This window comes from Orbicella franksi, chromosome 9 (genome assembly GCF_964199315.1).
Source record: "Orbicella franksi chromosome 9, jaOrbFran1.1, whole genome shotgun sequence".
NCBI classification, from domain to species: Eukaryota; Metazoa; Cnidaria; class Anthozoa; order Scleractinia; family Merulinidae; genus Orbicella; species Orbicella franksi.
In genome coordinates this window covers 14,899,024-14,914,722 of record NC_138153.1, presented here as the reverse complement: position 1 = coordinate 14,914,722, position 15,699 = coordinate 14,899,024, and the positions used below count along the sequence as shown (strand labels likewise).

Here is a 15,699-nt window from a genome sequence, read left to right as displayed (position 1 = left end):
ATTCCTAAGATTTCTGTTAACCGTAAGGAAAATGAATTAACCGCTAGCCATAAAAAAGCCAAATTATTAACCGTTAGCCGTCGTTATCCCATTGAGACCCATTGAAAATATGATGAAAACATTGCAAAAAAGAAAACCAAGAAATGGTTAGTAAAGGTTTACAACGTAATAAAGAAAAAATAAACCAGGTCAGGGTTAACAAGGTAATGAAAAAATAAAACGAAGTAATAAACCGTTTGAAACTTTATTCTCTTGTATACTACACTACATATAAAATCTCTGTATTTTTTTTTTTCTTTTTACTTTAGTTTACATGTGCTTGCAAAACCTGGTGTCCTACAGACAAATTTATAGCTGCCCGGGAACTCTCAAGCTAAAGACCTGTCTACGGCAGACACCACTCGGCTTACAAAGAAAACGTTTGATTAGTTAAGTGGACAGTCTATGCTCTCAAGTACCCATGAATATGAAATCCTGTTGAGAGCTTGTACAGTTCATCTAAGAACTTTGTACATCTGTATTAGCCTTGGTTCAGCGCAAGAAACGGCAAGACAAGAAAACAGGTCATCCCAAACCCCTCCTTTGTTTACTCATTTTCTTTGCTCGCTGAATTTTATGCTGCAATTTAACTAATTGAATGCCAGGGACAGGCTACAAATGTGTCGAGTAAAGAAATTTTTAAACAAAGAAAGACTGTTGTATTACAAACAGTCTTCATCTATGCACAAATTTCTGTTATCTCCACGTTGTCACGTAACATGCACCTGAGCCACCAATGTCATAATCATTGCTTCCCAGATGCATAAGAGCCAAACTTCAATCTAAGCAATGCAGTCCAGTTGTCTCAATCGATCCAGTGCACAAAACCTCGTTGTCCAGTTCTGTCTACTTGACTAACTCGACACCATCAGGCAATGTGTTACTGACGCATCGTAAACCAAGATTGGAGGCAGTGGTGTCAGCTGAATTCTGACTTCTAGCAGCACAGCGGTATCGGTAACAATACGACTAAGGAATAAAGACAGAAGAAAAGAAAACCAAGGGATCAGTCTTCACTAATGTACGGGAAACGGACACAAGAATATGAGAGTTATACCTAGACTTAACCTAACCTTATGATGAGCACGCCTACCCTTTTCATATGGGAATACGATCGAATAAAGCTTTCAACTTACTTTGTGACACATGTAGGATCCTCCTTTCTTCACTTTGTCTCTTCCTGAAGATGGTCCCGTCTGAAACAAAACAGGTAACAACACCCATTATAAAATCATTGTATCCAGAGATTAATTGATATATTGACTAAGGTACACCTAAGGACCTTCGCCAGTCAGAAAAGTACTGATTTCTGAGACCTAATTCGCTAAGCATGCAGGTGTCTGTATTACGCAACATAAGTTATTCTGGTACCGCTTAAAAGAGGTGATCAAAATTTAGCGCATTATGGGGCAAAAAACCGAACACGAAAACAAAAGTAAGCGCGCAATCTGCATTTATTGTTCGTAAAAACTTAACGCGAAATATGTCTGAGGAGTTCATGCACCAGCCAAAGGATTTTACAGTAATGTTGTTCGTAAGGCAAGTGTTGAGCGTCTTTGCCTTAAATCGGGTAATTGACAGTTTTGGCATCTCATTTAACATGAAGTGAAAAAAACAGTTATGGTCATCTGTGATTAGGATTGCATAACTTAATTTGGTGAAGCAAGTCAGGGCCAATGAGAGTTCTTTGTGACCTTAAAACTGTGCCCCTGTTGACCACTTAATGTAACAGGGTGACCGTTTAACAGAGATGAATTAGTCAGTTGGGAAGTCCAAACGGTGACCGCGTCCACTTAATTGGAGGGGGGGGGGGGGGGTTAATGGAGGTCAAATATACAGAAAATATGTGAAGCAAATATCAGGAATTTGAATAGAGACCTATTAATAGAGGGTGACTGCTTAACAGAGGGCCGCTCAATAGAGGTTTGACCGTCAGTAATAATACAAATTAAGATAAAAACTAGTTGACAGTTACTTGAGTTTAACGCTTGAACGGATCATTAGTTGAGAGTAACTGTCAACTAAATAGTGTATTTCACTCTGCATGTATTTGTATTGAACACTTCGACTGTGTGAAACCACCATAATTTGTTTGCATCTGACTCATACAGAAATGAGAACCAGAAACAATCCAGGAGATTGTTCAAATAATAATTAAGAATAACAGCAATAGTTTCATCTGGGTAGTAAGATTACTAACTCCCTATCCATCCCTTGATTCTCACCAGATTTTCTTGAAAGTTAGTTGAGTGTCTTATGTTCCACCAATCTTGCGTCCATTCCCATACATTTCCTAGCATGTTGTAAAGGCCATAACTGTTTGGTGGGAATGCTGTGATAGGGGCTGTTCCAGGATACCCATCCTCTCCAGTGTCCAGAGTTGGAAACTTTCCTTGCCACGTGTTTGCCATGTGATTGCCATCTTTCTTGAACTTATTACCCCAGGAAAATACCCTGACAGAACAAGTGAAGTATTAGCTAGTGACAATTACATTACTAAATGGCAAGACTTTGTTACCATATAATATGCTTCGTATGTATGATTGTCCAATGTTCAGGGAGCCTGAATTTCCTGTAATGCTCACGGCCATTCCGTGTGATTGAAAACAACGGGCATGTTTAAAACACAAAATGGCAAAATGACGAAAAGTTAGTGTGGGATACAGGTGTCTGTAGGGTTAACTCAGGTTACAATCAGTGAGAGCTAACCACTGTTGAGTCAGCGTTATTGAGGCTAAGCTGAGCACCATTTAGCCATTTAGGCTAATCAGAGCACTACTGTTTTAGGCTAACCATGGTGCCATTTCATCATTTGACCATTTTGTGTTTTAACAAGCCCAGAAATAAGGCCAGGGTCTCTTACTTGTTCTGTAGCCCTGCTCTGCAGGCATATTCCCACTCTGCTTCTGTTGGCAATCTTTTACCACCCCATTGACAAAACGCAACAGCATCATTCCAGGAAATGTGGATAGCTGGGTGATCCATTCTACAAAGTGTTAAAGGCGAGACAAACAGAGGTGGAAATTAATTTTGATTAAAATTAATGTAGGCCAGTGAAATGGCCTTGCAGTCCAGACATGGGCTGCCAAACACAATGAGGAGATATATTGTGGAAAGGGAGCAGTCCAGAGCAGGGTGGCAGTCCTGGAGCGGGATGTGTGCGACAGCACAGTTGATGGAGAGCAAATTTGGAGGCCTTATGCACCACTCTGGCACAAGAAGTTAGGTGGAGGTCAGGTGAAGTGAAATAGCAATAACCTATTTGCACCTGTGCTGGCTGTAACAGGCCATGTGAAAACTACTCCCAAAAATGGAGGGAAAAGGGGATCCCAGGCATGGTCGCTAACCTTCTTATGCTCTCTTGGAACCTAAATTTACAAAAAAAAAAAAAGAAATATCTTATATTGGTGCAGATGATTCAAAAGTTTCATACCAAAGAAAAAAGGTCCTGTTAGGGTAAAATTGTGGCAAGGGTCATAGCATGAAACAGAGACGTGGAGGTCCATTAAAAGGCATTAAACATGATTTGTGTTGAAACTCTGACAGCAATGAGAAGACCATGCAAAATAGAGAATGAAAAGAGCTAAAATTCAGACAGAGGATATGTACACCCCTTCCCTGTCCACCCCCTACAGGGCCTCAGTCATGAACTGTTTTGAAGTATTCACATGCAAAAATTGCAGTCAATTGCTATTAACACCTGTCTCTGATGTGTGAATCAGGTCCTTCTGGTTTCCTCCAATATGCTCCTTTTACAGGAAGCCACCAAGGTGCCGCTGCAACCTGCCAGTTACAACACAGCAACTTAGCTGCTAGACATAGTGAAACTCAATACCGGTAACTTAAATCATTGTTAACAGTGAAACTGTGAAACCATGTATTGCCATCATCATCATCATCACCGTCGTCCTCGTCCTCGTCATCATTGTCATCGTCATCATCACTAATAATGAATGAGTGACTAAATGAAATGACCACTCACTGCTTGGTGTATATCCTTCTTTATCTCTTCACTAATCTTCCCTTCGAGTACAAATGAATCACCAAACTTTTCAGCCTGAAAAATGGTAATAAAAATTAAAAATCCCACATTAACCTTGGTCAGTTCATAACTCAGTCATGATCTCATTTTACACAAAAATGTAAACAAACTGTACAAACTTGTAATTTTATTTAACAAATAAAGAGGCCTAAGCCATGTGTTACACTGTGATAAAACACAACAGACATTTGAGAACACGGGGAAGTGTAGAAAACAAGAGCTGCAGGTGAGTGTTTCCTACATTTCTCAAGTGTTCTCAAATGTCTGGAGTGTTTTATCACAGTGTAATACACGGCTTAGACTTCTTCATTTACTTTATGATATAAAGGTAATGTGGTAAAAAACAATAAAACACACTTTTTCTATGTTTTATACTCTGATAAAACATGGGTTTTTGACCAATCAGAACGTGTGCAGGGTCCTATCTATATTATAGTGCTTGGTATTACACTGATATAAAAAGTTAGCATCCAGCTGCAGTATACATGTGTGCTTGATCAGGGATATTCTTTTATGGGTTGACCCACGGGCTTACATGTTTTATTTGTTGCTGCACTTTCCCACTACCCACCCACAAGAATAGCAGAAATGGTGTCACATTCTGTGTACCTCCACCACCCCTTTCACTAGCGTTTCCTTTTAAACATAAAATAATTGACTGCGATGTGTTCTACATGTACCTCTGTAACATGACCAGTACTGTTAACAAAAAGTTCAAATTCTGCATTGCTGGCCTCATAAATGTCCATATAAAATGAATTAACTTTCACTTCTCTCGCAGGCCCCTCGCCATCCATAGGCAGGTACGGTTTATTCGTACCCATTGTAAACCTTCCACCTTCGACAAAACTCATTTGATTCGTCCTTTTGTGAGGTGATTTTAATTTGATTTCGCCGTCTGTGTTTCCTGTGTTTAGCGTCATTTCCTCCTTATTTAAAGCATTATTTCGTTTCAACACAGAACATCCGCAAGAACCTTTTCCATCGGAGTTCATAGAATTTTCAGGTCCAGAATTGAACAGACGAATACTGTAGCCAAAACGTGGGCAAGTTTCTTGACTGTTTAATGCCACTGCGGCTCCAATTTGCAGCCAGATTAAAAGTTTTTTCCACATGCTCGCAGTTGTAGGGTCTTTAAAACAAAAAAGAAAAGATCTGACAAATCTACAAATAAAATATTTTCAAAGTGTAAACATTTTGTTTTGATCACATGCTTCTCACAACTCTTCTCGTGCTTGGTAACCACGTATTCGTCTGAGCCGTCATTTTACGGCAGCGGCTGTACCACCAGAAAACAAAATGGCGGCTAGAGGTGGTGTAAGTTGTTTATCTTGAGATAATTCCAGCTGTTATCTTTCTCAAGCTCATTCTTTTGAATTCAATTGTTGCATCCCATCTAGGATTTAAGAAACGCAATCGAGCAAGCAACTCAGACTGGCGAAGAATTTAGCAACGTTTACTACGAAACATTCGACAAGAGACGACATGTGAGTTCGTTTCCCAGGACCTAAGCTATAATGAGCGACAAAAGTACAGGGACACTTTTAGAAAATGACGCTTTTGGATATTTAACCTCTTATTCGATTTTATTTTAATGTAGCGTTAATTCTCTGATACCCCAGGCTCCCCAATTCAATGTTGTGTAGGCACTGTGTCAAATCACATCGGCAAATATAAATAAAGTGGCTGGGTATTCTGAAGTTCCTCCGTGCAGTCTAAGATAGAAAAATCAACATTTTTTTTTGAAGGGGGGGGGGGGGGGGGGGACAGAGGCGACGGGGGTGGAATGCTTCCAAGACGCTCGGAAATCAAATTTTACTGCCAAGTGTCTTGACGCTTTTGTCACCCACTGTAACTTCAAGAGTGATTTCTAAAATGTTGCACAAATTTCTCACTTTGCAGATGGCAAGGTCTAATGTTATAGTTTTCATGATTATATTTTTTTGTAGCTCATGTCAAAATTGTATTCGGAGAACACAACAATCGTATGGAATGGAAATCTAGTGAACGGTGGCTCAGCGAAAGTGACAGAATTTTTCAACAACTTACCTGCCACGGAACACAAGCTCAGTTCGTTGGACTGCCAGCCAGTAACAGGTAATGAGAACGAAGTGGGAGTGGGTATTACATGGAATTTCCATGTAATATCATCACACCCCTCCTATGGAGGGACTTTGAATTTTACCTCCTCAGAGAAATAAACTTCTTACCCCCCTAGAGAGGAAGATCAAAGTGCCGATACACTTCCCACTGCAGCAATTTATTAAAAGATCAAAAGCACCTACACAGTTGCCCCCCTAAGAAATGGCCTTTAGAGACTCTCCCCTTCCCTCAGACTTTCTAGACCCTCAGTAGGGGGTGGGATGCGGATAAAAAATGGAGTGACCCATTACTCCATGTATTTTTATGTTTAAGCTTAATATACAAAAACATAGACTGTGGTCTGGTACAGCTTGGACTTACAAATAGCAATTAACTAAGGATAACGGTCTAGCACGGTTTACCTTCAGGTTGATGAAGGTTATTTTTTCCAGTTGTACCCCTTCTTGCTCTAAAGAGAGTAAACGTGGAAATATTTTTCAGTCCTTCCAAACATATGTGATAAATAAACTTAGCATTTGCATTGGTTTTTAAAATTATAACCATTTACGTTCCAATTCAGTTAACTGCTCTTAAATGATAGAGCTAACTGAAGAATGTGCTTGCATGTGGCACAAAGCAACTCAAGCTTGTTCAAGCTAAGAACTCAATGGAATAATATGTCCAGAAGCTTATCATCTATGCTTCTGTATGGATTTGATATTACTTCAGTTCTAAGTTCCAATCTGTAGTGAATAATAAAATGAGTAATAACCCTTGCAAAGTTCTTTAAATCAATACTGTGGGTTTGTTGCCTCATGTGACCCCCTTTTTATGTAAATCATTATCGATTTCATCATCAAATGAATATTAATGAAAGGCCTATTTTGATAATCAGATCAAGCAATTCCTGGACAAACTACAGTCCTGGTTGTGGTTGAAGGAACAGTCAAGTATGACGGACACCCAGAAAAACTCTTTTCTCAAAACTTTCTGTTGACTGCCGAGGGTGGAAAAGTATGGAAAGTGTTAAGTGACTGCTTCAGATTTATAGGGTGAAGGCCAAAAGAACCAACTACATGCTGTTAAACTTACTACATGTCCTCGAACTTGAAGCAAATATTTATTACTGGTTTTCAAACAAGCTAATTGAAAACATAGTGTACGTATAACATTGTGTCACCTAAAACTTTGGTATCAAAATTGTACAATAGATTTATGGCCATATTTCTAAACATGATTCAGGGTATTGAAAGGATGCATTTCCTACTAATACTAAAGACAAATCCAGGCATAGGCCTAGCAAGAAAAAACTTGACTTGAATTTGGCCTATCTAGAGAAACGTTTAATACTTATTAAAATATTTCAAGAAAAACTGATTAGATGTTCAATTTGTTTAGAATGGGCAAGAGTCACCAAGAGTTCTGTAGATTTTATTTGAGGTTTCCCACTCTATCTGGTTCTTGTTCAGTCTAAGATTACAATTATGATGGCCAAGATTTGTGGCACATACATGTAGACTGAAGTGATTATAACTCACTGATAATATTTTTATTAAAGATTGTATTGTACAAAGCTACAACACTGATATTAAAATATCTACAGTGTACTCTAGATGCTTGTTACTAAATACTTTTCTTGAGCATAGGTTTTCTTATAAAGTTTCTTTTATTTCTCACAGTCAAAACCTTTAAACTGACCCCTTTAGGCCTCATCTTTGCAGAAAAGCAAATATTGTTTCCACTTTTTATCTAAAATATCTAGTTCTAATATTAGCCACCCAGGAGAAACCAATTTATTTCTCCAGTGATGTACCTTATAATATTATTATTGTCAGTTATTCTTATTTAAGTGATCAATCAAAACTAAAAGATATTAAAATGAGCAATGAGCCACTGGAGAAAAAAAAAGTGAACATTTATAGTGTAAAACATTGTTGCTGCTATTGTTGTTTTCCTGGGGTGGGGTGGGGGTGGTGGGCATGATACATTTGTAGGGCTGGAGGGCAGGTGTGATCCCTGGGGGGGGGGGGTGACTCCCATATAAAATGGATGGGGGTGCTCATTGTACCTTTCAGGGGTTAAAAACTGAGGTTTTGGTACCCCTTAAAGTCTTCAGCCTCCAAAAGTCCACAGTAGGAGCTTTTGCGTTACCAGTACCTTTCAAGGCATTGAGCCAAAAAAATATGGCTGGAGATGTGTTGTTTTTGAATTGGTATCTCTTAGGGGTGGAAAACATTTCAAGCCACGCCCACAAAACAGAATCATGGTACCTCTTAGGGGTTATTTTCAAAATTTCTAACAAGCACCCGTGTACTTTGTATGAGTCCCCCCACAGTGTGATCAGTAAAGTGAGTGCTGATGGCAAGTTCTTTTTTAAACAATATAGCTACTCATGAATTCTCCTAATGTCAGGAACTCAGAATTTTTCAGGCTACTACGATCTATACATGTTTAAGTCTTGTATGCCACTTAGGCATTGGCTCACAGTTGACTTGAACTGTGTATGTCCCCCACAGAAGGGATTTTGTCTAAGACCCCACCCCCCACCCCCACAGTCATTCCAATTAAGCTTCACACATTTCTTTAAATTTTTTGGTCTTATGGAACCCCAGCTCCACACCCCCAGGAAATCCAATCCCTTCTGTGGGGGGAGTATGAATATTTTTTGGACATGTACAATGTGTATATATCAGTGTGACAATTTTTTTTCTTTGAAACCACTCTTGAGAATTAAATTTAGGTTGATCACAAGTTCTGAGCCATGTAAATCACTCAACCACAAACAACTGTATCTTCAATAATTTATTAACAAGTGCTGCCTTCTTAAAACACTTTAACTCCATATTGACAGTTCAGCATTGTTTCAACTACAAAATGCAATAACTGGTTTAAAGCTCTTTTACAGCCTAAAACTGACTATTAAAGTATGAGCAGATTATTAAACTTACTTTGCTTTTGCAGTGCCTCATTTACCAAAAATAAACTCTTAAATTATGAAAGTCTTAGTCTCGCCATATTTTTTTTTTTTAAATTTTAAGCATTGTAACGCCAAACAATAGGCATGTGTGTTGGAGTTGTAATATTGTCGCTGTCCTGGACTCTCTTTGCAAAAGTTAACCATATCACTTTGAGAGAACGCTTGCAAGTCACAATGCCTTTCAGTCTATGATGACCAATTCTTTTTTTCACACAACCTGCATCTTTGAATTTGTTGTAAAAAGTTTTTATGAGAAGTTAGAAATTAATCACAGTTGTGGCCTATAGCATTACAACAAAGCAAATTTATTTTTGTCTCAAATCACATTCTAGATACATGTAAATACTTGACTGCACTGTGAGCTTCAGTGACTTTATGTGTACAGTAGGGATGGTGAATGGTAAATGCAAGACTTTGGGAGAAGGCAAGGTTAACGTTTTTCTTTGCGCGTCTGAGACATGCAACTAGAACTTTAAATTGCGAGACCGAGACTTCAAAGTGTTTTAAATGCGATTGCAAGATGTTCATATTTTGAGCTGTTCAAATTCTAAGACATTCAGATGTCATTTATAAAAAGAAACATACAAACGTGGACCTCAAGACTTTCTTTATAGTCTTGCAAAAAATCAAGACTTCAAAAAAAAATTGAGACTGCAAGATGCACATGACCTCTGGAAAAAAAAAGAATACTTCAAGACGCTTGAAATTTGAGTAAATTTAGGAGAATCCTGGTTTTTGATGGACCATTCGCCACACCTTACAATTGAGCAATAGTTTTCAGTTTTTGCCAAATAGTTTACTGGCCCCACTCTTTCCATTCCATTCCATCAGGAGGTTTGCAGTCAACATGCTTTTGTTTGACTTCATCCCAGTTTGTACTCAAGACTGTCCCACCAGATTCAACAAACGATTTGTTCATTGCTTTTCGAACTTCATCACTCCCATCACCGTAAATTTGTTGAAATAATTGATTCAAAGCAGCCTCTCCTTCAAGTTTTTCATCTTTCTCTTCCTTAGCAATTTGTGCCGCAACTTTGTCCCAGTCTTTTCCAACATGTCGAGATGTAGGATATTTATGAACCGTTGTAGTATCATCTGAAGCTTTTGATTGTTCTAAAAACAAAAAAGTGGCCTCAATGTAAATAAATTCATCTGTATAAATACATTTTCTAACATATGGAATAGTATTGAGTACTTATATTAATATATCTAGTGCCCAAGAGGTGGGGTCACCATCCAGAGTTGAGTCCAGATTGAGAGGCTGGGTGAAAGCCTTCGACTAACATGTTGTGTTGTGTTCTTGGGCAAGATTAATCAAGCTCTTTCCTACCACAGTCTACCCTAAGTCACTTCATGGTACTACACTGTACAACAAAACAGAGTTTTACAGTGCTAGCATAATGAGCCACCAGTGATCTCTTCTCTCTAGGGTTTAACACAGGGATAATGAATCCAAGGCTGTGGTCTAAGAAAAATTATGAGGAGCCCAAAGGTTCCTAACCATGACATCCTGTGTGCCCAGCACCCAAAAAGTCAGTTTTTCCAGTCACCTAAAGGCAAAAGTTAGTCGCCTGTGGCATCCAGGTGTTTCTAGAGCACAGCCCTGATGATGATGATGACAATGACAATGATGATGATGGTAATATTCAAGTACATGGAGGTTTCCAAAATTAATCCTCTGTTATCATTCACCTGGATCATCACACTAGGCAAACAATAGATACTAAATGTTCCTACCTTTTGTTTGAAATGGTTTAACTGCAATTTCATTATCTGCTTCCAGAGATGACCATCGTATTTCTTCGGCCTTTTTCATCTTCAATTCAACCTGGAAGTTTGACCAAACCTGAATTAAGTGATGGCCATATAATCACTTTTGTTTGGTGGTTTGGTTTGGTGGTCAATAGATCAATAAATTTTGCTCCTAGTTTTCTTTTTCGTGTGCCATTGAAAAGATATTTCTAATATGCATCTTTTTTGTGTACCATCGAACATAGCTTCCATGTCTTTTTCATTTGAAGTCTTCAGTATTAGTTGCAAGTCATTGATGGTTATTATTTTTATTTACCCTTGGTTTTACATAAGGCTTTTTAGGCCTCTAGCATGTACTTCTAACATTCTTTAATTGATGAATTTATTTACTCTCAAGACTTGTTTGCTTGAAAATGTCTGAATGTGGTATAGAAAAACTTTATTTTCATCAAGTGCCAGAGAGGTATACTTGGGTATATCACAGGGTATTTACCTTTGTAGACATGAGTCTTGTTTTACACTGCACAGGAACGATATCATGAGCAAGGTCAAGCTCTAAGCTGAAGTCACTACCACTTGGAAGCTTCACTGTAGCACTCAACTAAAGTCAAACAACCACACATTGATCAACTTTGTACATTGATCGTCTTTCTGTAAATATTCATCAGCAATTAGCATTGATTAGAGTTTGGTTAATAAATGTCTCTTAAATAAGTTGCAAAACTGTAACCACCTAAAGAAAAATGGCATTTACATTCTAATAGCTTAACACTGCAGTTTGTGTAACATGCAAGAGCAAGCTGTCTGATTTTTCCGTCCCTGAAAAACCCAGATGCTCTTGCAAGCTACAGTTTGTATATGTACTAAGTCTTATATCGTAGAATGAATGATAAATGCTGAAAGATTGTGACTATACAATTGCAATGGTCACATCTTCATTTCTTCTTTATTTCATTTGCACTCTCAGTTGTAACTTACTGTTTTGTCACCATATTCCACATTGACACTCTCTTTTTTTGTATTCTTGATCATTAACGTTACGATAACATGGGTTTCTGTTTGGTACCAATCGTACCTGTAACAACAAATATAACATTGTCATTGATTGATTGGTGGATTAGACAGACAGAAAGACAGACAGTCAGGCAGGTAGACAGACAGACAGACAGATAGATGTAGATCGAGGACCGACTGACAGAGAGATGAACAGACTGATTCTTAAAAACAATAACACAGTCACAAAAAAAGGAAGAAAGAGTGGAAGAAATTATTAAATAAATTAACCTTTGCTGCAGTCATTGAACTCAGTGGAGATAAAATGTAATTATTGAGTTTAAAATTATAAGGAATTCCCATGATTGTAGTTTCAATTAACTTGTCTTTAGAACTATTTCATGTTAAGTACTATAGTATGTCAAGGTACTGTTAGATTTCTGCTGTATTCTTAGGGGAAAAAAGCAGTATCTTGACACAGTTAATGTGAGACAGAAAGACAAGTTATCTTGCACTTCAAACTTTTTGGGTACTTTTTAAACTCTGTCCAAAAGTAAGCTAGCCCACTTCCTTCTGAAAAAAAATTACCCAAGAAAAAGTCCTGCCCAGCATCCAGATGTTTCACAACTGTAGTCTTTAGAACTCTACCAACTATGTGAATCACTATCATCAATGGCTTTACCGTGGTTTTGGAGCTAGTGGTTTAGCCTGAAGTTGTTCCTGATTAGACGGATTAGCAACAGTAGAAACAGAGGGAGACAGATTGTTAACAGATGATGAGTCAGCGGCATTGCCAGCTGCCTCGTTAACTGGGGTCTGGCCATTAGCTTTACATGCTGCCTCGGCACTCTCATCTCCACTTGCAATACCAACCACAACCTACAGGAATGTAAAACAGTTACAGTGTTAAGAAATTCACAATGAAAGCTTGAGTGCCTTGAATGTCACTTACAGTACCACATTCCCAAATATGTTTTAAAACACCTTGTTTCTGGTTTCTGGTGCTAACTCAAACCCAAATTAATTTCCCCTGGACTTCTGATATGCATTTACTGTAATTTTACCATAGGAAACTCAAACCCTCAATAACTCGAACCTCACAATAACTCAAAGCAATTTTTCAATTTCCCTTGAATGTTTGAGTTATCAGGAGTTGACTGTAGTTATTTGTTTCAAATTAAATGGTTCTTAAATTGCACAAAGGAAAATCACAACTGGTTTATCACTTTATCACCAAAAACATGACATGGAAATATAAGTAGCAACCTACATGTGCATAATATTAATCATGGCTAACAATCTACCGATAATTTCAGCCATACCGTTTCAGTTGAATTTGCTCCAAGTTTTGTTTCATTTGTTGCCACTAGTGAATAATAAGTATAAGAAATCATTATTAGTACTTTTCCTGAATAAATTTAAAAGCCACTGAGACACTGACAAATCACAATATTTTGTGATAACCGAGTTCAATAATTGTTTTATCATTTGATCACATTTAGTGATAACAACATTATTGTGCAACAAACCCATGAACCCATACAGTATCCTTAGTGCTACCAGCAGGCTGAGGAAGATACTTGTTAATGAAGTGCTCACTAAAAACTCACAATCTAGCTCAGCATCACACTTTCCTATCCACATCTGTAATTCTTTGTTTTCTCCTGCAAGAGAAAGGCATATAACAGGAATATAAAGATTTTTAATCCTTATTGGCCACCTTGGAGTCATAACAAGCAAACTGTGAGGCAGAAGAATTTATCAATGCCAAGGTAATTCCCTCTTCCTAAAAATAGAACTAATTAAATATTGTGTTTTGCTTACTGTCAAGTTTTAATGCATCTGAAAATGCCTCTTTTGCTGCTGCAAAATTCTTCAAGTTAAAAAGAGCCACTCTGTGAATTAATAGCAGACATAGCAAATATTATTAAAAATAATTGCTACAATTATTTTATATTATTATGAATACACATTCTTGAAATGGAGTTGTTACAGTTGTGTTGTAGTTTTATAACTTTGCCAGTACAAATCAAGAGAAATGGTAAAAATTTAAAACGATCTCTGGCCGAAACAATTAAAAAATTAGAAGCTTTCGATTGCCTGAACTACAGTCTTCGACGGCTCAAATGTGAATGACAAGAAACAAAGAAACAGAAAAAATTTCAGTAAACATGAATGGAATTGCAAAATTACAAAAATGCAAATTATGAAAAAAAGAATGTTATATTGTCCAGGTAGTGGACATGAATTGTTTTCTGCATTGAGAGTCAGTTTGCTATGCCACGCTTCCAGTGTCTTTCAGTGATGTTTGGTATGTTATGCTTCCAGTGTCTTATATTTTCAACAATACAAATGTTTACTTCTCAGCCAATGTAGCTAACCAACCAGAACATAACATGGGCTTACAATTCTTACAGCAACACTACTGAGTTTTTCTTACCCTTTTCTTGTGTGTGCCTTACAATTTTCAGGCTCTAAACTGGCTGCTGAGGAGGCATCCGCTGCAGCAGCTGTTTGTGATATAAGAAAGAAAAATGATTCAAATTTCAATAATTAATTTGTTGCACTCGAAATATTTCATTCCATTGAAAAATTGTGTCCACTGATTACCTTGATAATTTGTAATCTTCATAAAAGCTGCTGCTCTTTTCAAATAGAACTCAGCATCGTATGCATTCAGTTCTATGGCATCTGAATATTTCTGCAAAGTAAGATCAAGATCTGGCTGCTTTTAGCAATGTCCCACATAACATGATGGCTAAAATCATCACCCTTTTGCCCACCCTATCCCCCTCATCACCCTTCCCCCTACCCGTGACCCTCGCCACCCCAGCTAAGGTTACTCTTACTCTTAACTCACTACAAGTCTTTGTGAGTATCAGTTTTCATTGATTGACTAAATCTATCAATTTAACTCAAGTCTGTGTGAGGCAAAACTGCCCCTTTTTACACAGGCTTATCCCTGTTTCTGTTTAAGTGTTTTGGAGTATTTATACTCCCCCCTTGATGGGATGTTAGTGGGTTATCTGTCAGCATAAATTTATTTCAGTATCCATTTATACAACTGCATGGCGAATGATTGCGAGGGAAGATCTAACTCTGAATCTCGCTAACAATTACATCACCTTGCCTACAACTGAATAAGCCAACATCAATCAATTGATTTTTAGTGATTAAGCTTATGTTAATTAGCAAACAATGCTGATTAATTAATTAGCATGCGATCTGCATCTCGATCTCTACGTGCCTTGTAAATGAAGGCAATACATAACATGTGTATGCAAACTAAAGCATCGATTTCATAAGTATTCCCAGAGCAGCATATGTGCAAAATAGACCTACTTTTAGCACAAGAATAGAAATCGTTGGATTTAATTAGTAGAATCGCCATAAACTGGAATATTTCGCTTTGCACATCATTTCGTAGAATTTAGGAGCATCAACTTGTACCTACCTTAACGGCGAGTTCGTAGTCGTCGTCAACAAAAGCTTCATTGCCCTCCCTATGAATTATACACGTGTTGTTACAAACTAACTGCATCAAAAGACTTTTATTGCAAGAAGACACACGTACCTGACAAGATCACTGGCCTCCATTTTGTAACTGTCTAATGTGTAACCGAGCCTTCTGCCTTGGCATCCTGGCCAGTTTATGCTGTACATGTAGGCATGCAATGTGTCAAAATGTACTTAGTTTCGTCACACGCGTTTTAAAATATTTTAAAGATGAAAAAACCTGCTGCAGTAATTTACATCGTGTTTCCATGTTATTTTATTATATTCTGCGGACACAGACAAATTTCTAGCGTTCTAA

General features: G+C 37.7%; 2 protein-coding genes across 2 annotated transcripts; both read right to left on the bottom strand.

Moving 5' to 3' along the window:
• Positions 1–399: 399 nt before the first annotated feature.
• LOC145496388 (formylglycine-generating enzyme-like) lies at positions 400–5,268 on the bottom strand. Its single transcript, XM_081476008.1, has 7 exons — positions 4,762–5,268; positions 4,022–4,096; positions 3,740–3,822; positions 2,903–3,025; positions 2,265–2,493; positions 1,176–1,235; positions 400–1,008 (listed from the first exon to the last, which is right to left on the bottom strand). The coding sequence occupies exons 1-7, from the start codon at positions 5,194–5,196 to the stop codon at positions 886–888; spliced, it is 1,128 nt and encodes a 375-aa protein (XP_081332134.1). The 5' UTR covers positions 5,197–5,268; the 3' UTR covers positions 400–885.
• Positions 5,269–8,950: 3,682 nt separating this feature from the next.
• On the bottom strand, positions 8,951–15,486 carry LOC145496387 (uncharacterized). The gene is made up of 12 exons (XM_081476007.1): positions 15,460–15,486; positions 15,340–15,388; positions 14,496–14,586; positions 14,326–14,395; positions 13,710–13,780; positions 13,496–13,549; positions 13,208–13,251; positions 12,568–12,764; positions 11,871–11,967; positions 11,386–11,493; positions 10,878–10,968; positions 8,951–10,253 (listed from the first exon to the last, which is right to left on the bottom strand). The coding sequence occupies exons 1-12, from the start codon at positions 15,480–15,482 to the stop codon at positions 9,937–9,939; spliced, it is 1,212 nt and encodes a 403-aa protein (XP_081332133.1). The 5' UTR covers positions 15,483–15,486; the 3' UTR covers positions 8,951–9,936.
• Between the last annotated feature and the right edge of the window lie 213 nt (positions 15,487–15,699).

Excerpts from the sequence above, each read along its gene's own strand:
- LOC145496387 (XM_081476007.1), bottom strand. The coding sequence starts at position 15,482 with ATGGAGGCCAGTGATCTTGTCAG. Across the intron at positions 14,396-14,495 it reads GAAGATTACAAATTATCAAG|CTGCTGCAGCGGATGCCTCC; the intron begins GTAATCAGTGGA and ends TATCACAAACAG. Across the intron at positions 10,254-10,877 it reads TAAACCATTTCAAACAAAAG|AACAATCAAAAGCTTCAGAT; the intron begins GTAGGAACATTT and ends TTTTGTTTTTAG.
- LOC145496388 (XM_081476008.1), bottom strand. The coding sequence starts at position 5,196 with ATGTGGAAAAAACTTTTAATCTGGCTGCAAATTGGAGCCGCAGTGGCA. Across the intron at positions 2,494-2,902 it reads AGAGCAGGGCTACAGAACAA|GGTATTTTCCTGGGGTAATA; the intron begins GTAAGAGACCCT and ends TTGTTCTGTCAG. Across the intron at positions 1,009-1,175 it reads GATCCTACATGTGTCACAAA|TCGTATTGTTACCGATACCG; the intron begins GTAAGTTGAAAG and ends TTTATTCCTTAG.